At 37.2% G+C, this 18,890-nt stretch overlaps 1 protein-coding gene across 1 annotated transcript in view; it reads right to left on the bottom strand.

Moving 5' to 3' along the window:
• Nucleotides 1-18,890, bottom strand: part of THSD7B (thrombospondin type 1 domain containing 7B) — an 828,580-nt gene that overhangs the window by 594,050 nt on the left and 215,640 nt on the right. Inside the window, exon 3 of the mRNA XM_065927840.1 lies at nucleotides 8,118-8,366. Within this exon, the coding sequence (XP_065783912.1) occupies nucleotides 8,118-8,366 (249 nt within the window). The remainder of the gene's footprint in view (nucleotides 1-8,117; nucleotides 8,367-18,890) is intronic.

The raw sequence follows: 18,890 nt of genomic DNA, 5'->3' as shown, positions 1-18,890 counted from the left end.
ATACTCTGCTTTCTGAAGCTGTCTCCCACACCTGGAACTCACAGGCCAATTTCTTCATATGTCTCCCATAATTTAAGTCTACTCTTAGGAAATGGTCAATAAATCACAGGATACATATTAAGTTACACATGTGTGCTTGCTCAGTCATGGCTGACTCTTTGCCACCCCATGGACTGTAGCCTGCCTGGCTCCTCTACTCATGGAATTTTCCAGGCAAGAATACTGGAGTGGGTTGCCATTTCTTACTCCAGGGGATCTTCCCAACCCAGGGATCGAACTCAGGTCTCTTGTGTCTCCTGCATTGACAGGCGAATTCTTTACCAACTGTGCCACTTGAGAAGCTCCACATACTAAGAGTTATTATTAAATATTTCATCATTCTGAAAAGGTATATGCAATTTACAAGAAGTAATCAAGATTAAACCAAAGAAAGAAATCTCTAATGGAATGCATATTTCCACAAAGAAATAGAGGAGACAATTTCTGGATTAGGAAAAGCTCCTCAAGGCCTGGAAATCTCATCCCCTGGATAGTCAGCTTATCTTCCTGAAAGTACTGTTGTCTAACCCTAGGAATCCTGTACTCAAACTATTCTTCAAATTTATGGGGGAAGGCTAGAAGGGGTAAGGAATGAATGCATTGCTCTGAAGCAAGGAATAGAGGCATTCTAAATTAACCAAGTCAAATTAGAAAAGTAGGTACATTTAGTGACTATTTTTAAAAGACTTTTATCCTACTAAGGTGACATAAACTGATTTTAATAGCAGTAGTATGGTGGGACAATCAGAGTTTTATAGCAACCCTTGCCCTTTAGAATGCACGCTTTGTCACTTTCAGAAGGCTTAGAAATGCTTACAAAGTGTGGATTTCTTTTCTCCTTCTAAAGGCTTAGATCTAAAGCAAAGCAACATGGAATAGAATCTTCAGTGATCTAACAAACAGATTGAAAGAATCATTGCATTAGTGAATGGTCAGATTTTGACTAAGCACATATAGCTTTGCAAACACTCAGAATTGAAACCCTAGCACAATGTATTCAAATTAAATGTGCGTATATTAAAAATCAGTGTACTGCAGCATGACTAATTTATGATAATGTCTGTTGTCCTTTTAAAATTGTAAATGCATCTAGAAAAGAATTAAGTTGTCATTTTTTTTGCTGAACAGACGACCAAAATAAAGAGAACTGATTGAGCTTTATGTGTTTTACGCTCTAGTAATTTTTTATTGAATAGAGTGGGACTATTGATTATGGTAAGCTACTCTCAAGTGCAAAGCTCTTTGCTCTTCGGCAGATGACTTTGCCAGTCAAACTCCATGTATGCATTATTAATAGATTTCTATCACTACACACAGCACTTAGCAATACGTTAACTTTCTTACACTAACAGGGGAACAAATCTTCCAACCAGGAGAACTGAAAGTGGCACAACAGGGACTCATGAAAAAATATGCACCAATAAAAGATGGACTCAATAAAAAGGCATCAGTCTCCTTCTGCTGAAACAATTTACACATTCTTTGAAACTGCTATTTCTTTCCCAAAAAGATTCTCCTGAGGGTTCCAGGTCATGACTCCTTTACTCCTCAAGTGCTGTAGAAAAGCTGCTTAATTAAAATGATTTTTAAAAGCTTCCTTAAAGAACTCATTAATTCATTTAACCACTATTTATTGAGCTTCTATTATGTGCAAAGTGTTTAGGACTATGGTAGACAAACAATGGGAAAAGATCAGTAGATGTGGTAGGCAATGTGTGTGCCATTCTCTTCCAGAAGTCAAACTTTTACAAATGAAAAATCCACCTGCATTAGGGAGACCCAGGTTCAATCCCTCTGGAGATCCTCTGGATCCTCTGGAGAAGGGAATGGCAACCTACTCCAGTATTTTTGCGTGGGAAATCCCATGGACAGAGCAACCTGGCAGGCTACAGTCTAAGAGGTTGAAAAGAATCAGACATGACTGACTAACATTAACTAATTGTGATCTCATTTCTCACCCTTCTTGAACCTACTCTTATAACCAATGATGACAGAAGCTTTTTTCCTGGAAATCCAGACACACTTAGCCAAAGCAAGGCAGCCACTGGGGACCACTTTACATCAAGTTCTGTGTGTTCATTCATTCCCTGGGTAGGTGTCCATATTGAGTATTCTTTATGAAGCCAATTTTAGATGCCTATTATAGAAACTGACTTGAATTCTTCACACACGTCATAATAAGTATCAGCATGGAATAAAGCACCCTGTGAATAAAATTATTATGGAACAGCACTACATTTGATGATCTATCCATTGTCTGTTGAGCATTTACTCTAAGCCAGGCACTTTTATAGATGTTACCCACTCTGAAGTGGAGGAGGCAGAAAAATAAACTAACAAAAAATCCATATGTTTGGGATGAGTTATGGGAACATTACCAACTATTAAACACTCTTAAAGAACATAGTTATAAGGTTTGAAGACACACTAGTTTTTAATAAGAGTATTATACAAGATTCTTAAAATGAATGAACTAAGACAGACTGAAATTTCCTGAGTCCTCCACCAATCAGCACAGCGAAGGCTAGCAGGTGTTGAACAAACATCTCTTCAAGACACAACATCCCTCTTCTAACACTCACTTCATTCCAATGGGCAAAAGAAGCCAAATACTAAGCCAACTTTTATCTACCATCCCTTCTCTTGGCACCATTACTTGACTTTAACACTCATCTAAAAAAAGTCATCAATTGATCCCCAGAGTTTTCTCAAGGGAAAAATAATTTTATCTAGAAAACATAAAATCAGGTTCAACACCTTAAAGAGAAAATAGGAAGAAACAGCCTGGACACAGCAGGTTGCTTTATAAGCGCATCAAAGTGGGTAGAAGACCCACACAGACCTCTCTGAGGTCTGAGTCTGCACAGACAGACCTTTTGGGAAGAATCTCTAGTTCACCCAAAACAGAGATAAATTAACACATACTAGAGGTAAGGAGAGACAGTTTATGAGGGCCCATATTTTTCAGTGTCAGACCAGGATGTTGAAGCAATGTTTAGGAAACTGTTTTTTCTGGGCAGTAATTCACACACTATGTAAAATATCAGCCATACAGTGTCTGCCTAGAGATCTTCTTAAAAGTTTCACTCTATATTGGTCACTGTTGCCTTTTAACAGCACTGTCTTATACTTATATTAAATTTTAAATGTTAAATTAACATTTAAGAAATACAACAGTCATTTTGGTGTGAAAGCTGTTGTCTCCTGGGGAGATTATGGAAGTTGCTGGTAGGTCATCCAAGGTGTCAGTTCCAAGAAAGATGTTGACAGTTTTCAGTATTCCTGTCTGTCACAGTGTGTTCAGCCAGAAAAGGCTCTCTGCGTAAGTACAGAGGGTCCGGAGTCAAAGCTGTTGTAGCATCAGGTCAGGTCCCAGTTGTCTGTGTCCTCTGCCTTTTCTTATGCTATCCAGTAACCAGAGGTTCAAAATTGGGATGGAGGATGTAAAGGCTGTAAATTGTCACTCTGCTTATTTAACTTATATGCAGAGTACATCATGCAAAATGCTGGGCTGGATGAAGCACAAGCTAGAATCAAGATTGCCGGGAGAAATATAAATAACCTCAGATATGCAGATGACACCACCCTTAGGGCAGAAAGCAAAGAAGAACTAAAAAGCCTCTTGATGACAGTGAAAGAGGACTGTGAAAAAGTTGGCTTAAAACTCAACATACAGAAAACTAAGATCATGGCATCTGGTTCCATCAGTTCAGTTCAGTTCAGTTCCGTCGCTCAGTCGTGTCCGACTCTTTGCAATCCCGAAACTTACTCAAACTCATGTCCATTGAGTCGGTGATGCCATCCAGCCATCTCATCCTCTGTCGTCCCCTTCTCCTCCCACCCCCAATCCCTCCCAGCATCAGGGTCTTTTCCAATGAGTCAATTCTTCACATAAGGTGGCCAAAGTACTGGAGTTTCAGCTTCAGCATCTGGTCCCATCACTTCATGGCAAATAGATGGGGAAACAATGGAAACAGTGACAGATTTTGTTTTCTTGTGCTCCAAAATCATTGCAGATGATGACTGCAGCCATGAAATTAAAAGATGCTTGCTACTTGGAAGAAAAGCTATGACTAACCTAGACAACATATTAAAAAGCAGAGACATTACTTTGCCAACAAAGGTCTGTCTAGTCAAAGCTTTGCTTTTGCCAGTAGTCATGTGCGGATATTAAGAGTTGTACTATAAAGAAAGCTGAGCACCAAAGAATTGATGCTTTTGAACTGTGATCTTAGAGAAGACTGTTGAGAGTCCCTTGGACTGCAAGGAGATCCAACCTTTCTATCCTAAAGGAAATCAGTCCTGAATATTCATTGGAACGACTGATGCTTAAGTTGAAGCTCCAATTCTTTGGACACCTGATGCGAAGAACTGACTCATTGGAAAAGACCCTGATGCTGGGAAAGATCGAAGGCACGAGGAGAAGAGGACAACAGAGGATGAGACAGCTGGATGGCATCACCGACTAGATGGACATGATTTTGAGTAAGTTTCAGGATTTGGTGATAGAGAAGCCTGGCTTGCTAAAGTTCATGGAGTTGCAAAGATTTGGACATGACTGAGTGTCTGAACTGAACTGAGCTGAACATCTTGAAGTATTACCATTCTATGGTATTTTTTGGGAAAAACAACACATATGAGTGCACATATATGTGTCTCTATACCCTCATCTGGGTGTACGTCTTCACTAACATGAGAGTCAGTGTTAGGTATTGAAAAGATCACTGACCTTGAAGTCAAATGGACTTCAACTTGCATAAAAAAAGATAATACCAATTTACATCACTTTTACTATTAAACATGTCCCATTTAGATGATAAACTTCATATTAATCCAAATAATCTTTATAACATCTCTGGTAAAGTTATTGACCTAAAGCATATACTCAATAAAAGGCAGTCATTCTAAACAAAAGCTGATACAACTAAACTTCTTCAACATCTTCAGGGAGGTACCGTTCTTACTTACAAGAGAATTGCATAGTTATTGACAAAGAAAAGAAAAAAACGGAGGGATACTTATAATTCAAAAAATGGTTGAAAATATCAGGAAAAGGTCGTCAGCCATTCCTTGAAAAGGATGAAGGAGAAAAGCACACATGTGAAGTTATCATTTAACTCAGATTCTATTCCTGGCAGCCTAACATTGAGAATCTTCCTAAACTAGGACTCCATAGGGAAAAAATAATCTTCAAATCACCCAGAAGAATAACTTTCTATTCTATTAAGTTATTATAGAATAGGTGATATGCCAAAGAATGTTGAAAGTACCACACAATTACACTCATCTCACACGCTAGCAAAGTAATACTCAAAATTCTCCAAGTCAAGGCTTCAACAGTACGTGAATCAAGAACTACCAGATGTTCAGGTAGATTTAGAAAAGGCAGAGGAACTAGAGATCAAACTGCCAACACCTGTTGAATCATAGGAAAAGCAAGAGAGTTCCATAAAAACATCTACTTTTGCTTCATTGACTAGGCCAAAGCCTTTGACTGTGTGAATCACAACAAACTGAAAAATTCTTATAGAGATGGGAATACCAACCACCTCACCTGCCTACTGAGAAATCTATATGCAAGTAAAGAAGCAACAGTCAGAACCAGACATGGAACAATGGACTGGTTTCAAATTGGGAAAAATAGGTCAAGATATATTGTCACCCTGCTTATTTAAATATATCATGCGAAATGCTGGACTTGATGACACACAAACTGGAATCAAGATTGCCAGGAGAAATATCAATAACCTCAGATATGCAGAGGACACCACCATTATGGCAGAAAGTGAAGAAGAACTAAAGAGCCTCTTGATGAAAGTGAAAGAGGAGAGTGAAAAAGTTGGCTGAAAACTCAACATTCAGAAAACTAAGATCATGGCATCTGGTCCCATCATTTCATGGCAAATAGATGGGGAAACAATGGAAACAGTGACAGACTTTGTTTCCTTGGACTCCAAAATCACTGCAGATGGTGACTGCAGCCATGAAATTAAAAGATGCTTGCTCCTTGGAAAAAATTATATGACCAACCTAGACAGCACATTAAAAAGCAGAGACATTTCTTTGCTGACAAAGTTCCATCTAGTGAAAGCTATTGTTTTTCCAGTAGTCATGTATAGATGAGAGAGCTGGACTATAAAGCTGAGTGTTGAAGAATTGATGGTTTTGAATTACGGTATTGGTGAAGACTGTTGAGAGTCTCTTGGACTGCAAGGAGATCAAACCAGTCAAACCTAAAGGAAATCCTGAATATTCCTTGGAAGGACTGATGCTGAAGCTGAAGCTCCAATACTTTGGCCACCTGATGCAAAGAACTGACTCATTGGAAAAGACCCTGATGCTGGGAAAGATTAAAGGCAGGAGGAGAAGTGGATGACAGAGGATGGGACAGTTGGATGGCATGAGTCTGAGCAAGCTCCGGGAGTTGGTGATGGACAGGGAAGGTTGGCATGCTGCAGTACATGAGGTCACAAAGAGTCAGACACTACTGAGTAACTGAATTGAACTCATTACAGTATGCCTTCTAAGGGGAGATTCTCTTACTGGCAGAAATGAACCCACCTGAAAATAACAATAAGAATCAGTACACCTGTAGGGCCTCCTATGTGCTAAGCAGTGGGATAGACAGGGTTAGTCTGCAGCTCTTCAACCTCCAACACAGGCAGCATATTTAGACACATGTTATTGAAGAGGGGAATGTGCTAAAGAAGTTGTATAACTTTTTCAAACATATACAGCTAACAAGTAATGGTATACAATTTTAACCCAAGGTTTATCCAAGTTCAAAAAGGACAGAGACCTCAGGTTTTATTTCCAATCTCATGCTTTATCCCAAAACTAGTGTCTTGAAAGATTGAACACATACAATCAGGAAGGCTTCTGTGAAACCTGTCAAGATTCAGGAACTACATCTGCTTTCTCTGCTTTTTCAGGCAAGAAATGGTGTAAATTTAAGTAGCCATCTTACTAAAAAATGAACAATCAATATGTAATGAGTATGTTGAATCGACCCAGATTTCTATGGTGAGGTGGAGGAAGTGAGTGACTAAGAATGTGAAAAGAGGAACTTGCTCAGTGATACCCCACTCCCCAACCTCTGCCCTCCTCTTACATGCATTCTTTCAAGTATAAGGAATAGCCAGGCCTATCAACAACACCAGGTGAGTTTGTAACCTGCTTACACTTCACATATCCCAGGTGATTAATTCCTACAGTAAGTTATATTTTGCTTCACTGTTTCACTGAGGAAATGGTCTCAAATCTTAGAGACAATAAGAAATGAGAAAAGATCTATTTAATATAGCTACAGACTTAAGATATAGTTCAGGGCAGCTGTGCAGCAGGAATTATCACAAATTCATCCCCAACCGACTTCTGCACAACTTCTATCATTATCAGAGTGAGTCCATTGTAAGCCAACAACCAGATGAAAATACACTGGGGTCTTCACCAAAGGCAACACTATCAGGCAAAATATAACCAATATCAAGGTCTTCAATTTAGCTATTAATTTATGTCAACCCTTTCCCAACATTTTCCATTTCCCTAGGGGCCTGAAATAGAAACAGTGCCCCAGGGTGGCAGTGAATTTCAGAGAGAGTGTCATTAGAATCAGGGGGCTGTCATTCATTAACTAAATAACCTCAGAACTCGCTTAATCTCTCTAAGCATCAATGGCCTTATCTACAAAATGACGATGCTGACGAGTGACTTCTTAGGGTATCAGAAAAATTAGGCCTGGCACATCAGGCAATGATAACTAATGGCTATTAGACATTTATGATGTGGCAGGTGCTGGATGAAGAGAGTACGGCTAGTAGAAGAGTAACCTGAGATACTAGATTTAACTCACTTGCCAAAATGCAGATAACTGGAACATTCTCAGAAGTAGGACTGGAGGCCAGGGAATCAACGCAGCCTATGCCCTTCTCCTACTGCATTCTACTGCCTGATATGAAACTTTGCCTGAGTAAAGACTCGACAAGTATGAGATTCAGCTACAGTGATTGGTCACATGTCTATATCACATACAGATTATATAGAACAACTGAACACTCATGCCAAAGAATACACTATACCTGGGACACAAGTGCAGAAGCTCCCCTTCGACAATGCAGGCTTCTTTCTCGAGGAGTTCAGGGCAATCCTTCCCACCTCCAAGAGCAACGTGCTTCACATCGCGGCTCCTGCTCCTAAATCCTGGCGAGAGACTCCCTGAGCGACATGTCTTGGAGCAGGGGCTCCAGGAAGACCACTCAGTGGTTTCACAGTCTTTCGGCATGATGCAGGACTGGACAGTCAAAGGGAAGGAGTCCTGCATGCAAAGGCTGAAGGAACAGAAACAGAAAACAGCAGGCCATGGGCTAAATGAGTGCAATCACATTATGAAGTACCTAGTCTGGACTAAAAACAAAAACAAACAAACAAAAAAACCCTGAAACCTGGGTTTTTCAGGTTTTCAAGATAAGCTCTCAAGTAAAAGAAAAAAAAATTTTTTTTAATGTTAGAGGCATCATGATAAACCTATTAAAGGTCTTACATGTTAAGAATGAACCCTCGATTTCATCTGAAACTGTGAAGTTACAATGTTTCACTCTCACAAGACACATAAGTAAGATGAGTCTATCTTATACCTTGTCCAAAGCATCCTCCGAAATAATGGAGGTTCTTCTCCTGTGCTTTCACTTTCTGATACAGCCTACAGTTACTCTCTTTTCAGTGGTCCTCAGAGTCACATACTGCACTGTGCTTCACAGGCATTTTCTTACAACAGTCTCATGAGTTTACCTATTATTACACCCATTTGTAGATGAGAAAACTTAAGATCAGGAAGGCTAAATCATTTGTGTAAGGCCACAGAAAAGTAAATGTAAGCTTTTGAGTATTAATCTGTCCATTCTTTTACATACTGATCTATTAAAAACAAACAAATGGGGCATTATGTTTCCCCATTTTGTTAGGCTCTGCGCATCAATTTCCTCATCTGCAAAACTGCAGTCCCTTCAAATGCTAACAATGTAATTGGAAAACAGATAAATAAATAAAAAGATATGATAATGTGGTAAACTCAACATAAAATCATTTCCAATGATGAAGAGAAAAACTAATGAGGCAGTGATAGACCACACAGGAAAGCTGGAGGTAATGGTAGGGGGGCAATTCTAAAACAGAAGGACATCTGAAATACACTTTAAAAAATTAATGGGAACTTCTCAGGCACAGAAAGAAGACTATTTTAAGTCAAATAAGTAGCATATTTGAAGCCTTGAGATAAAGTTTGTGGGCATAGGAACCAGCGGTATGCTAGAACTAGGCATACTATTCAACGAGGACCAACTGTAAAATTTTCAGAATTTTGCAAGCTGGTTGATTTCATGTAACTAGCTTAAAATTAGCCATGGTCAGAGTAGTTACACTATAGACATCAGCAAATGCTACAAATGAAGCCCCTGCCCTACCCTGACCCTTCAGTCAACAGAACTGGTGGTCAAATATTCACAAGCACACCAATGGCAGAAAGTAAGAACCATAAATGGACACATTTATGGCACATAAAATTCAAAGAGGAAAGTGGATAAATATGAGGAATGTAGTTCTGTAAAAAGTATGTCTGGAAAAGCTTCATGTCATGGACTAAGGACTTTGGATTTAATTGAGTATTAAATAATTTTTAGTAGAGGAAGTCAGACTCATGTAGGAAGATAATAATAATTCAAGTGTTAATTGACATTCTTTGCTTTTTCATTTTCTTTTGTATTTCCCTTCTTCAGTCAAAGACATCCATTACTTTGGATGAAAGAAAAGGATAATTTTCACAGGAATATAAATCAAAGAAAGGGTTCAAACACCGTTCAAACACTGACTTTCAAAACTGGGCCTATGAAACCTGGTGGAACAACAGCTACAGACAGAGTTTGGCAATGGTTACTCTGTCTGTATTTAAAAGGAGATAAGTACTAAAATATTTCCAAATTTCTGACTTGGAAAAATAATGAAAATTAAGGGAGCCAATAAAGAAATAGATTATGGAAGAGAGTGCAGGGGAGAATACTATATGTTTACACTTGGCCAGATCAATGAATAAAATATGGTGAGATTTCAATACAGATGTCCTTCGTGAAGGGATTTCCCAGGTGGCACCAGTGATAAAGAACCACCCCCCGCCCCCACCGCCACTGCAGGAGATATAAGAGACATGGGTTCGATCTCTGGGTGGGGAAGATTCCCTGTAGAAGGGCATGGCAACCCACTCCAGTACTCTTGCCTGGAGAATCCCATGGACAGAGGAGCCTGGCAGGCTACAATCCATAGGGTGGCAAAGAGTCGGACAGGACTGAAGCAACTTAGCAAGCTTGCGTGCGTGCATCCTTCATGAAACCACAGAGAGCTAGTATGGTTTTCAAACTTCACAATGATATAAACTTTTGGTACAATATTTTTTAGAGTCTATTCAGATCATGTGATTCCCTTCAAAATGAAAAAAGTAATGTATACTTCATTATCATTACTCACTTCAATTAGATATCTGGGGGTCTTTGGATTGAGATAAAATAGGAAGAATCCTTGTTGAAAATTTCCCACCTAAATCATAATGTACCATCATTGTACAATGGGGAGAAAGGAGGGAAGGACCACCTCTTTTAAACTTATGACACAACAGACAGCAGTTGATTAACAAGTTATAGGTTTTGACTTTTCAGAAGTCATAATTGGCTGAGTTGTGTCCTGACACAAATTCATATGTTGAAGTCCTAACCTTCAATATCTCAGAATGTAACTGTACTTGAAGATAGAGTCTTTAAAGCAATAATTAAGTTAACATGTGGTTATGAGGGCAGGCCCTAATCTAGTATGACTGGTGTCCTTATAAGAAGAGATTAGGACACAGACACAAACGGAGGGAAGAGTATAAGAAGATATGGGAAGAAGACAATCTTCTACAAGCCAAGGAGAGAGGTCTTAGAAGAAATCAGTACTGCTGACACCTGATCCACCCTCCAGAATTGTGACCAAATAAATGTCTGTTGTTTAAGTTACAGTCTATGCTATTTTGTTAAGGTAGCCCTAATAAATGGATTTAATAAAGTTTCTAAATTTGCTCATACTTTTAAAGAGTTTTAATTTCCAAAGTTGATTTTCTTCTTCTTTTCATAATGAAGATCCCACACTATACAGGTCTCTGTCTACAGAAGTGGTGGTCTGGTCCTTACCATTTGCCAGTTGTCATTCTCATCTTCCCTGAACTACCTTTTCCTATTGGACCAGAAGAAGGGGTAAGACTTCAACAGCACAAGCATTTGCATGGAATTGGATGAATTAATCAACGGCTTTTGTAACTCTGAAAACAGCTTCTAATTCTTGGAATTAGGAAGGGCATATGTTTTAATGATTACATATTTACTATTTTAATGTTATAATTTAATAGCAATATTTAATATTATTTTCACCAACTTACCTCCTTTATTGAAAAGAGTAATCATAAAAGGTACCACATAGAGCCTTGGTCTAACATCATCAGTGAAATTACTTCTTTTCCTGAAATAGTGGATTAAGCACTAAATGGTCTATCAGAAGTATCTGTATCCTGAATTCTGTATCAAAACACATTTGCATGATCTTAGTCTTAAGGCTACTTAGCTTCATTATCTACGGAAAAAAAGAATAATAAAATGTTATCTGCTTACCCTGTCCAGAGTTATAGTATTAATATCTTTCAGCCCAAGTAGACTTACCTTATAAACTAAAGCCCCAAACAAAGATTATTGTCTATACACAAATAAGACTCAATTCTTCAACAGAAGGTGATATGCCTTTTTAATAAAACAGACATATACTGCTAATCTAGCTTTTAAAAAAAGACAGAAAAGCCAAAGTAATTAAACCTCCTTGACATTTGTAGAGTATGTTGTCATTTGCAAATTACTTCACAAGTATTCAAATGTAAAGGAAACCTTTGAAACGAAAAATTACTCTAGTTATTATTACTTCCTCTGGAAATGTAAGGAAATCTCTTTACTTACAAATTAAGGACAGAAACACTTATAAACACCAACAGAAAATTACCCGCATTTCATTTATGCTTCAATTACTACTTTAAGAGAATATTAAAGAAACACTCAGAAAAGCTGAGTAATATAACAAACACTCCCATACTCTACTAGCAAAAGCTAACATTTAGCTTCAGATTTCATTAAATAAATGTTTAAAAATTATAAATTCAGGTAAATAACCTGTGTCTTTTACAATCTTAGTTCCATCTCTCTTCTTCATACATAGCCACTACCTTGAAATTGATTTCTATTATTCTCCACACATTTTTATATTTTAAGTAGGTATATGTTCAGAAATAACATTTATTGTCTGGTATATTTTCAAATTTTTTACTTAAATATTCCTTTATTATTCATATTACTCTGGAAATCATTTTTCTCATTTGATATTATGACTTCTACATCCATTTGAAAAATGCAGATATGGCACATTCATTTTTATTAGTGAGCAATATTCCAACAAGAATACAGGGCAATTTATTTATCCATCTTCTCATTACTATACCTTTTAGTTGTGCTTAATTTCTTTTGATTCTATAGGATTATGTTTTAAACTTCCTTTTGCATGTCTCGATGTTGCTATTCATCTGTGAGCAAATTCCCTAGCATTTTGGCCTGAAATTGGGCCATAAATATTCATGTAAAGCAATATAACAGGTATTGAGGTATTTTTCCTTTCCTACATGCTAAAAATTCTTGGTATTATTAGACTTTTTTTTCCCCAAATGTTGAGAAATTGTATTTGTTTTTTTTCCAGGTTACCACTGAGCTGTATTTGTATTTTTCTTGAATCATTAGTGACTACTCAGATTTTTAGCCTATGAATTTACCATTCATATTATTTGTGCATTGTGATAGGTAGACTGCTGCTGCTGCTAAGTCACTTCAGTCGTGTCTGACTCTGTGCGACCCCATAGACGGCAGCCCACCAGGTTCCCCCATCCCTGGGATTCTAGGCAAGAACACTGGAGTGGGTTGCCATTTTCTTCTCCAGCACATGAAAGTGAAAAGTGAAAGTGAAGTCGCTTAGTCGTGTCCAACTCTTAGCGACCCCATGGACTGCAGCCTACCAGGCTCCTCTATCCATGGGATTTTCCAGGCAAGAGTACGGGAGTGGGGTGCCATTGCCTTCTCCAGATAGGTAGACTAGTGGTCCCCCAAAGATGTCCATATCCTAATTCCTGAAAGCTGTAAACACGTCTAAGCTGTGAACCTCACCTGCCAACAGAAACTTTGCAGATGCAAAGATATAGAGAGGAAGAGATGATCCTGGATTATTCAGATGAGCCCAATGTAACTATTAAACAGGCCAAAGGGAGGCAAAGGGGCCAGAGATAGAGAAGCAGATGCGATAATAGAATCAGAACCCATGTCTCTTATGTCCCTCCTTCATTGGCAGGTGGGTTCTTTACCACTAGCACCACCTGGGAAGCCCAACAGAATCAGAGGCTGGGATAATTTAAGGCCATGACCCAAGGAAAGTGGGTAGCCTCTAGAAACAGGAAAAATGGAAGAAAAAAGATTCTCCCCTAGAACCTCCAGAGAAAAACAGAATAATATCTTCACTGCAAGATTTCTTAACCTTAAGGCTTCTGACCTCCAAAACTATAGGACAGTATATTTACATTGCTTTAAGCCTCTTAGTTTGTTATAATTTGTTATAGAATCTATAGGAAACTAATACATCTTTCTAGTGGGATGACTTTTTCTTATTTAAGATGAAAACTTACACACATTATAACTGATGAAAGTAAATACAGAGAGAGAAATACAAATTCTACATAGTAACCTGCTGTTTTTTCCTTATGCTACAAATAACTTTTCTCATAATATTATTTTAATTTGTATATAGTGTTTTTCATGGTATGCAATATTTAGTTTGTTTTTCAGTCTTTCCCTTTATAGTTTGTGCCTTTTTTTTTCACCATGTACAAAACTTTTTTTCTCCTATCCTAATGTCATAAGTTATACTTTCATATTTTTCCTTCTAGAGAACTTTTATATTTCTGATTTCCTCTTTAGGCCATCACTCAATTTGATATATATTTTCATATGTGGTGTTTTATAGGAAGGAACTCCTATTTTGGAAACATCAACATTAAACTCATTTGTCCTTGCTTAACCTATATAATTCTGCTTTTTTCCCTATTTTTAGTATTGTTTTTCTTTCAAAGAGATTTCCTCAATTCTCTTTAAACTTTTTAATGAATTTAAACATATTTTACAATCAAATTTTAATGTCCAATATTTCTTTCTTATTTCCAAATTTATTTCAATATTATTTTACTTTTATTTCATGAATGAAATATTTAATATCTTCAACAATATTATATATAACTTTTTAAATTTACTTTAGTGATCCTTTACTTTTATGGAGTAAAATGAAGTACCATAAGCACAGATGGGAAGCTCTTTGATCACAGGTGAGGCTCAATGAAACATTTCTGTTGGCTGATTATGCAGAACTCAGACTATTTTATTGGAGACCGTCAAATGCTGGTCTCCATCAGTCTTTACCCTGTAGCTCACATTTTCCCTAAGATAGCAATTCTGCTATCTCTTGCACTGTGTATGGAGCCAGTCATCAGCTTTATGAAAACTAGAGAAAGAGCTGTCAGAATACTCACACACTGAGGATGGGTTTTCACTTAACCTGCATGTTCAGAGGACAATGCTTCACACTTAAGACTATGTTCTGCAGAGAAGGGAGTAATTTTCAGGCACACTGAACACATTTGTCATCAGAGTTGCTTCCTACTGCCTATAATTCTTAAACCTTCTAAGAATCTTACATTGGTCAGAGTAGAATAGGCTATATTCTGGTAACAAATAAACCCTGGAATCTCTATGACTTAAAATAAATGTTCATTTTCCCTTCACAAACACTTTGGTCTTTGATGCAGTTTATCAGCCTTCCTACAAGACTCTCTTCTACCTAAAGACTTAAGGATTCAGTTCATACCCTTCTCTCTCTCTCTCTCTCTCTCTCTCTCTGTTTAATTTGGTTCTGCCACATCTTCGCTGTGGCAGGCAGTATCTTGCATCTTCATTGTGACATGTGGATTCTTTAGTTGTGGCAACCTGGGTGTTCAAACTTTTGTTGTGGTATGCAAACTCTTAGCTGCAGCTTGTGGGATCTAGCTTCTTGACCAGGGATTGAACCCAGGCCCCCTGTACTGGAAACATGGAGTCTTAGCCACTGGACACAGGGAAGCCCCTGTATTCATCTAATAAATTCACCATCTAGAATATGTGGCTTCCAAGTTCACCTTTAGGTAGAAAGGTAGAGAAACCAAGAGGACAGCCCAAAGTGATTTATGATTTTGACCTGTAAATGGCTTAAGTTACTCCTGCCTACATTGCATTGGCCAGAGCTCAGTCAAATGACTCCAGTATAACTGCGAAGAGGACAGTGAAGTATCTTTCTGTGTGTGATGGAAGAGGCGAAAATGTGACAGGAAAATGGCTTTGTGTCTGATACAGCTGTGTTACGTAAACTGGTCTGCTTCTGACAGGTCGTCCAACTGAAGGGGGAGCATTCGGCTTTTTCCATCCTGCTAGGTAAACCACCACGCATCCATCTACTTTCCAGCGTCCTATATTTGCTGACATTTCGTTTAAACTATTATATCCTTTTCTATTATATTTCTCCTTGAGAGTTCATGCCTTTTTTTATTCCTTTACTGTGATTTAAGTAGGGTTCCAGAATACAGCAGTAATAAATGGTTATGTCCAATTTGCCGTATTTAACCAAAAACTGAAAAAGTCCTCTGACACAAAGCTTTGCAAAAGCCACATAATTGTCTATTCAATAACTCAACATATTCCTACAGAGCTAAATCTTCCCTACATGTGGAAAAACACTGGCTAGAAGCAATTAAAAATGGATGAGTGAAATATTGAATTGTGAAAGAATTTTCATTTCCATTATGCTTGTTCTAAATTATGTAATATCTGTTTATAGCCTTTAGTACTTGCAAAATACACTTTACAGTTAAAAGGTTATTTTTATAGAAGTACAATTGCAACTAACTAAGAAAGTACTTTAGCAAGCTTAATAAAACTGGGAGCTGTTCAAATGTACAGATATTCCAATTATTTAGCAAAAATACTGCTATCCATATGGTAGCAGCTACCCAAATTATAGCATAATAAGCAGAGAACAGTTGCTTCTAGGGCTTACACATTGTAACTTAGAGAATGATTGCAAGACCACATTGTGAAAATAACACCAGGGAATAAAATGTGAATGGTAAAATGGAGCGAGAAGAACCAGAACCTAGATAGGCTTAAGAGAGAATAGATTTGGGAAACCAGATAGAATATATGCTATTTATTTTTAATGATTTTGACTCCAAATTGGTTGCATTTTTCTCCCATCAGTCAAACTAATAGGGATATCTCAGAAATAAGAATAATAACCTGAAGAAGAAAAACATGCACATATCAGGTTTATGTGAAATCCCTGGCCACTTCAGAAACAAGACTAAAAGTAAGCTGCCTACTACCTATATGATTCAATGAATCAAGACAATTGAAAAAGTTGAGTTTTTAAAATTTTGTCTGGAAACCAACTTTGAAAATTTAAGAAACAGTTTAAAATTATCATGAAAATAATTAAGAATTCCTGAGAAATTTTAATTGGAAGATTATGAGTTTGCTTTTATAAATGTCTTTCCTGGTCACAGTAACCTGAGATAATTTATGTCTTACATGACAACAGGCATTTATGTTAGGTTAGAATTTATTACTAATGGGGGCCTCTGATTGAGATATATGTTGTTTTCTTCTAATCCTTAATATAGTAAAGCTGAGCTCTTAAAATGCCTCTTAATTTCTTATTGTGATTTATGCCATTTTAAACTATTCAATAGATAATAAACCTAAAATCACGCACTAGAGCTAAAATAGCAACATGAAATTCTATTTTAAATATGTTGTTCAGTTACTTCTGTGGGATAGAGAGATTTTTCTATAGATAAAGAGATCAGAACACAGACTGAGATATTACATTCTTGAGAAGAAATATCCTCGAGAGTGATATTATATCAAAAGGGAATGTTTTTAGTATTGTGCTCATTTCCTGTTACCAGAAAACATTATTCAACAGAATTTAAAATACAGTATAAGTCTCGGAATAAAATGGATTTTATCTTCTCCAAATTTCTTAGAGTACTAAGAATGATATGTTGGTATATATTTGTGAATGCTTAGAGACGAAAGCAATATCAGCAATCATTTGAAGGTCTTAGCTTCTACTTTCAATTTATGGAAAAGGACACTCATGCCCCCAAAATTTTATGTGATTTTCTAATGGGCACACAGCAAGAATACAGAATGGCTAAGACTAAAATTAAGTTTCTCTGGCTTTTAAGCCAAAATTATATTTACAGTTGATCCATGTGAAAGCTCTTGTTAGAGACTCAAATGTATAAGACCTGAAAGTTGCATTTAAAAAAAAATAGTCTATCTTGACTTCAGGTTTGGAGAACAATGGTAGTTACCTAACTTTGAATTTCTCCTACCACCATTACCCCCCCAAAAAATAGTAAGAGTGAAACAAATCACACATTACCGTTGCGTTCAACATTACTGGATAAAGAGAGCACACACATAAAAATACACAAACACACACACACACACCTTGACCTTCAAATCACAAGTAAACAGAAAATATTCTAACAGATTATCCATATCATATATCCCCTTCAGATGCAATTTACTGGGTGCAGAAAGTAGAGGACAGGTCTTCTAAAAGATTCCATAATAATGATTACAGAGATTTTCATACTAAGTGAAGTAAGCTAGACAGATAAAGACAACTAACATTGTTTATATATGGAACCTAAAAAAATGATACAATTGAATTTATATACAAAACAGAAAAAGATCCACGTACATAGAAAATAACTTATGGTTGCGTGTATGTATGCCAAGTCACTTCAGTCGTGTCCAACTCTTTGTAACTCTATGGAATACAGCCCACCAGGCTTCTCTGTTCATGGGATTCTCCAGGTGAGAATACTGGACTGGCTTGCCACACCCTCCTCCAGGAGATCTTCCTGACCCAGAGATTGAACTCACATCTCTTACATCTCCTGCACTGGCAGGCAGATTCTTTACCACTAGCACCACCTGGGAAGTTTATCAAAGAGGAAAGGGTTGGGGGAGGGATAAATTAGGAGTTTGGGGTTAACAGACATACACTAACTATAGATAAAATAGACAACTAACAAGGACAAATTGCATGGCACAGGGAACTATACTCAATAGTTTATAATACTATAATATTTTGTAATATTGTAATATTTGTAACATGGTGATACACTCAATATTTTATAATAACCTATAATGGGCAAGAATCTGAAAATATATATATACCTATGTGTGTGTATTGCCACACACCGGAAACTAAAACAACATTTTAAATCAACTATACTTCAATTTTTTAAAAAAGAGAGAAAATACAGAGGAGTTAAGACTTAGATGAACCACAGAAAAATCTTTTCCAGAAAAAGTGAGTTCATCAAATTTCAAAACACAAAATACAGGTCAGAATTTGGTAGTCCTCGTAGAGATAGTCCTAGCAGAAATATGGAGGAGGACCTCAAAAGTATGCGTGACTGGAAGGGGCAATCTTGGAGAATTATTCCTTTGAAGGATAATTATATAGAGAATGGCTGGTAGTCCATGGAGATGGGGCAAGGAAGGAAAATAAGGAATGGAAGAAATTAAGGATCCTACACACAAAAAAGGTGAAATAAGACACATCAAACTCTCCCCACCACCACCACCAGCAAC

This window comes from Muntiacus reevesi, chromosome 3 (genome assembly GCF_963930625.1).
Source record: "Muntiacus reevesi chromosome 3, mMunRee1.1, whole genome shotgun sequence".
Taxonomy (NCBI): domain Eukaryota; kingdom Metazoa; phylum Chordata; class Mammalia; order Artiodactyla; family Cervidae; genus Muntiacus; species Muntiacus reevesi.
This window is presented reverse-complemented; position numbering and strand designations above follow the sequence as displayed.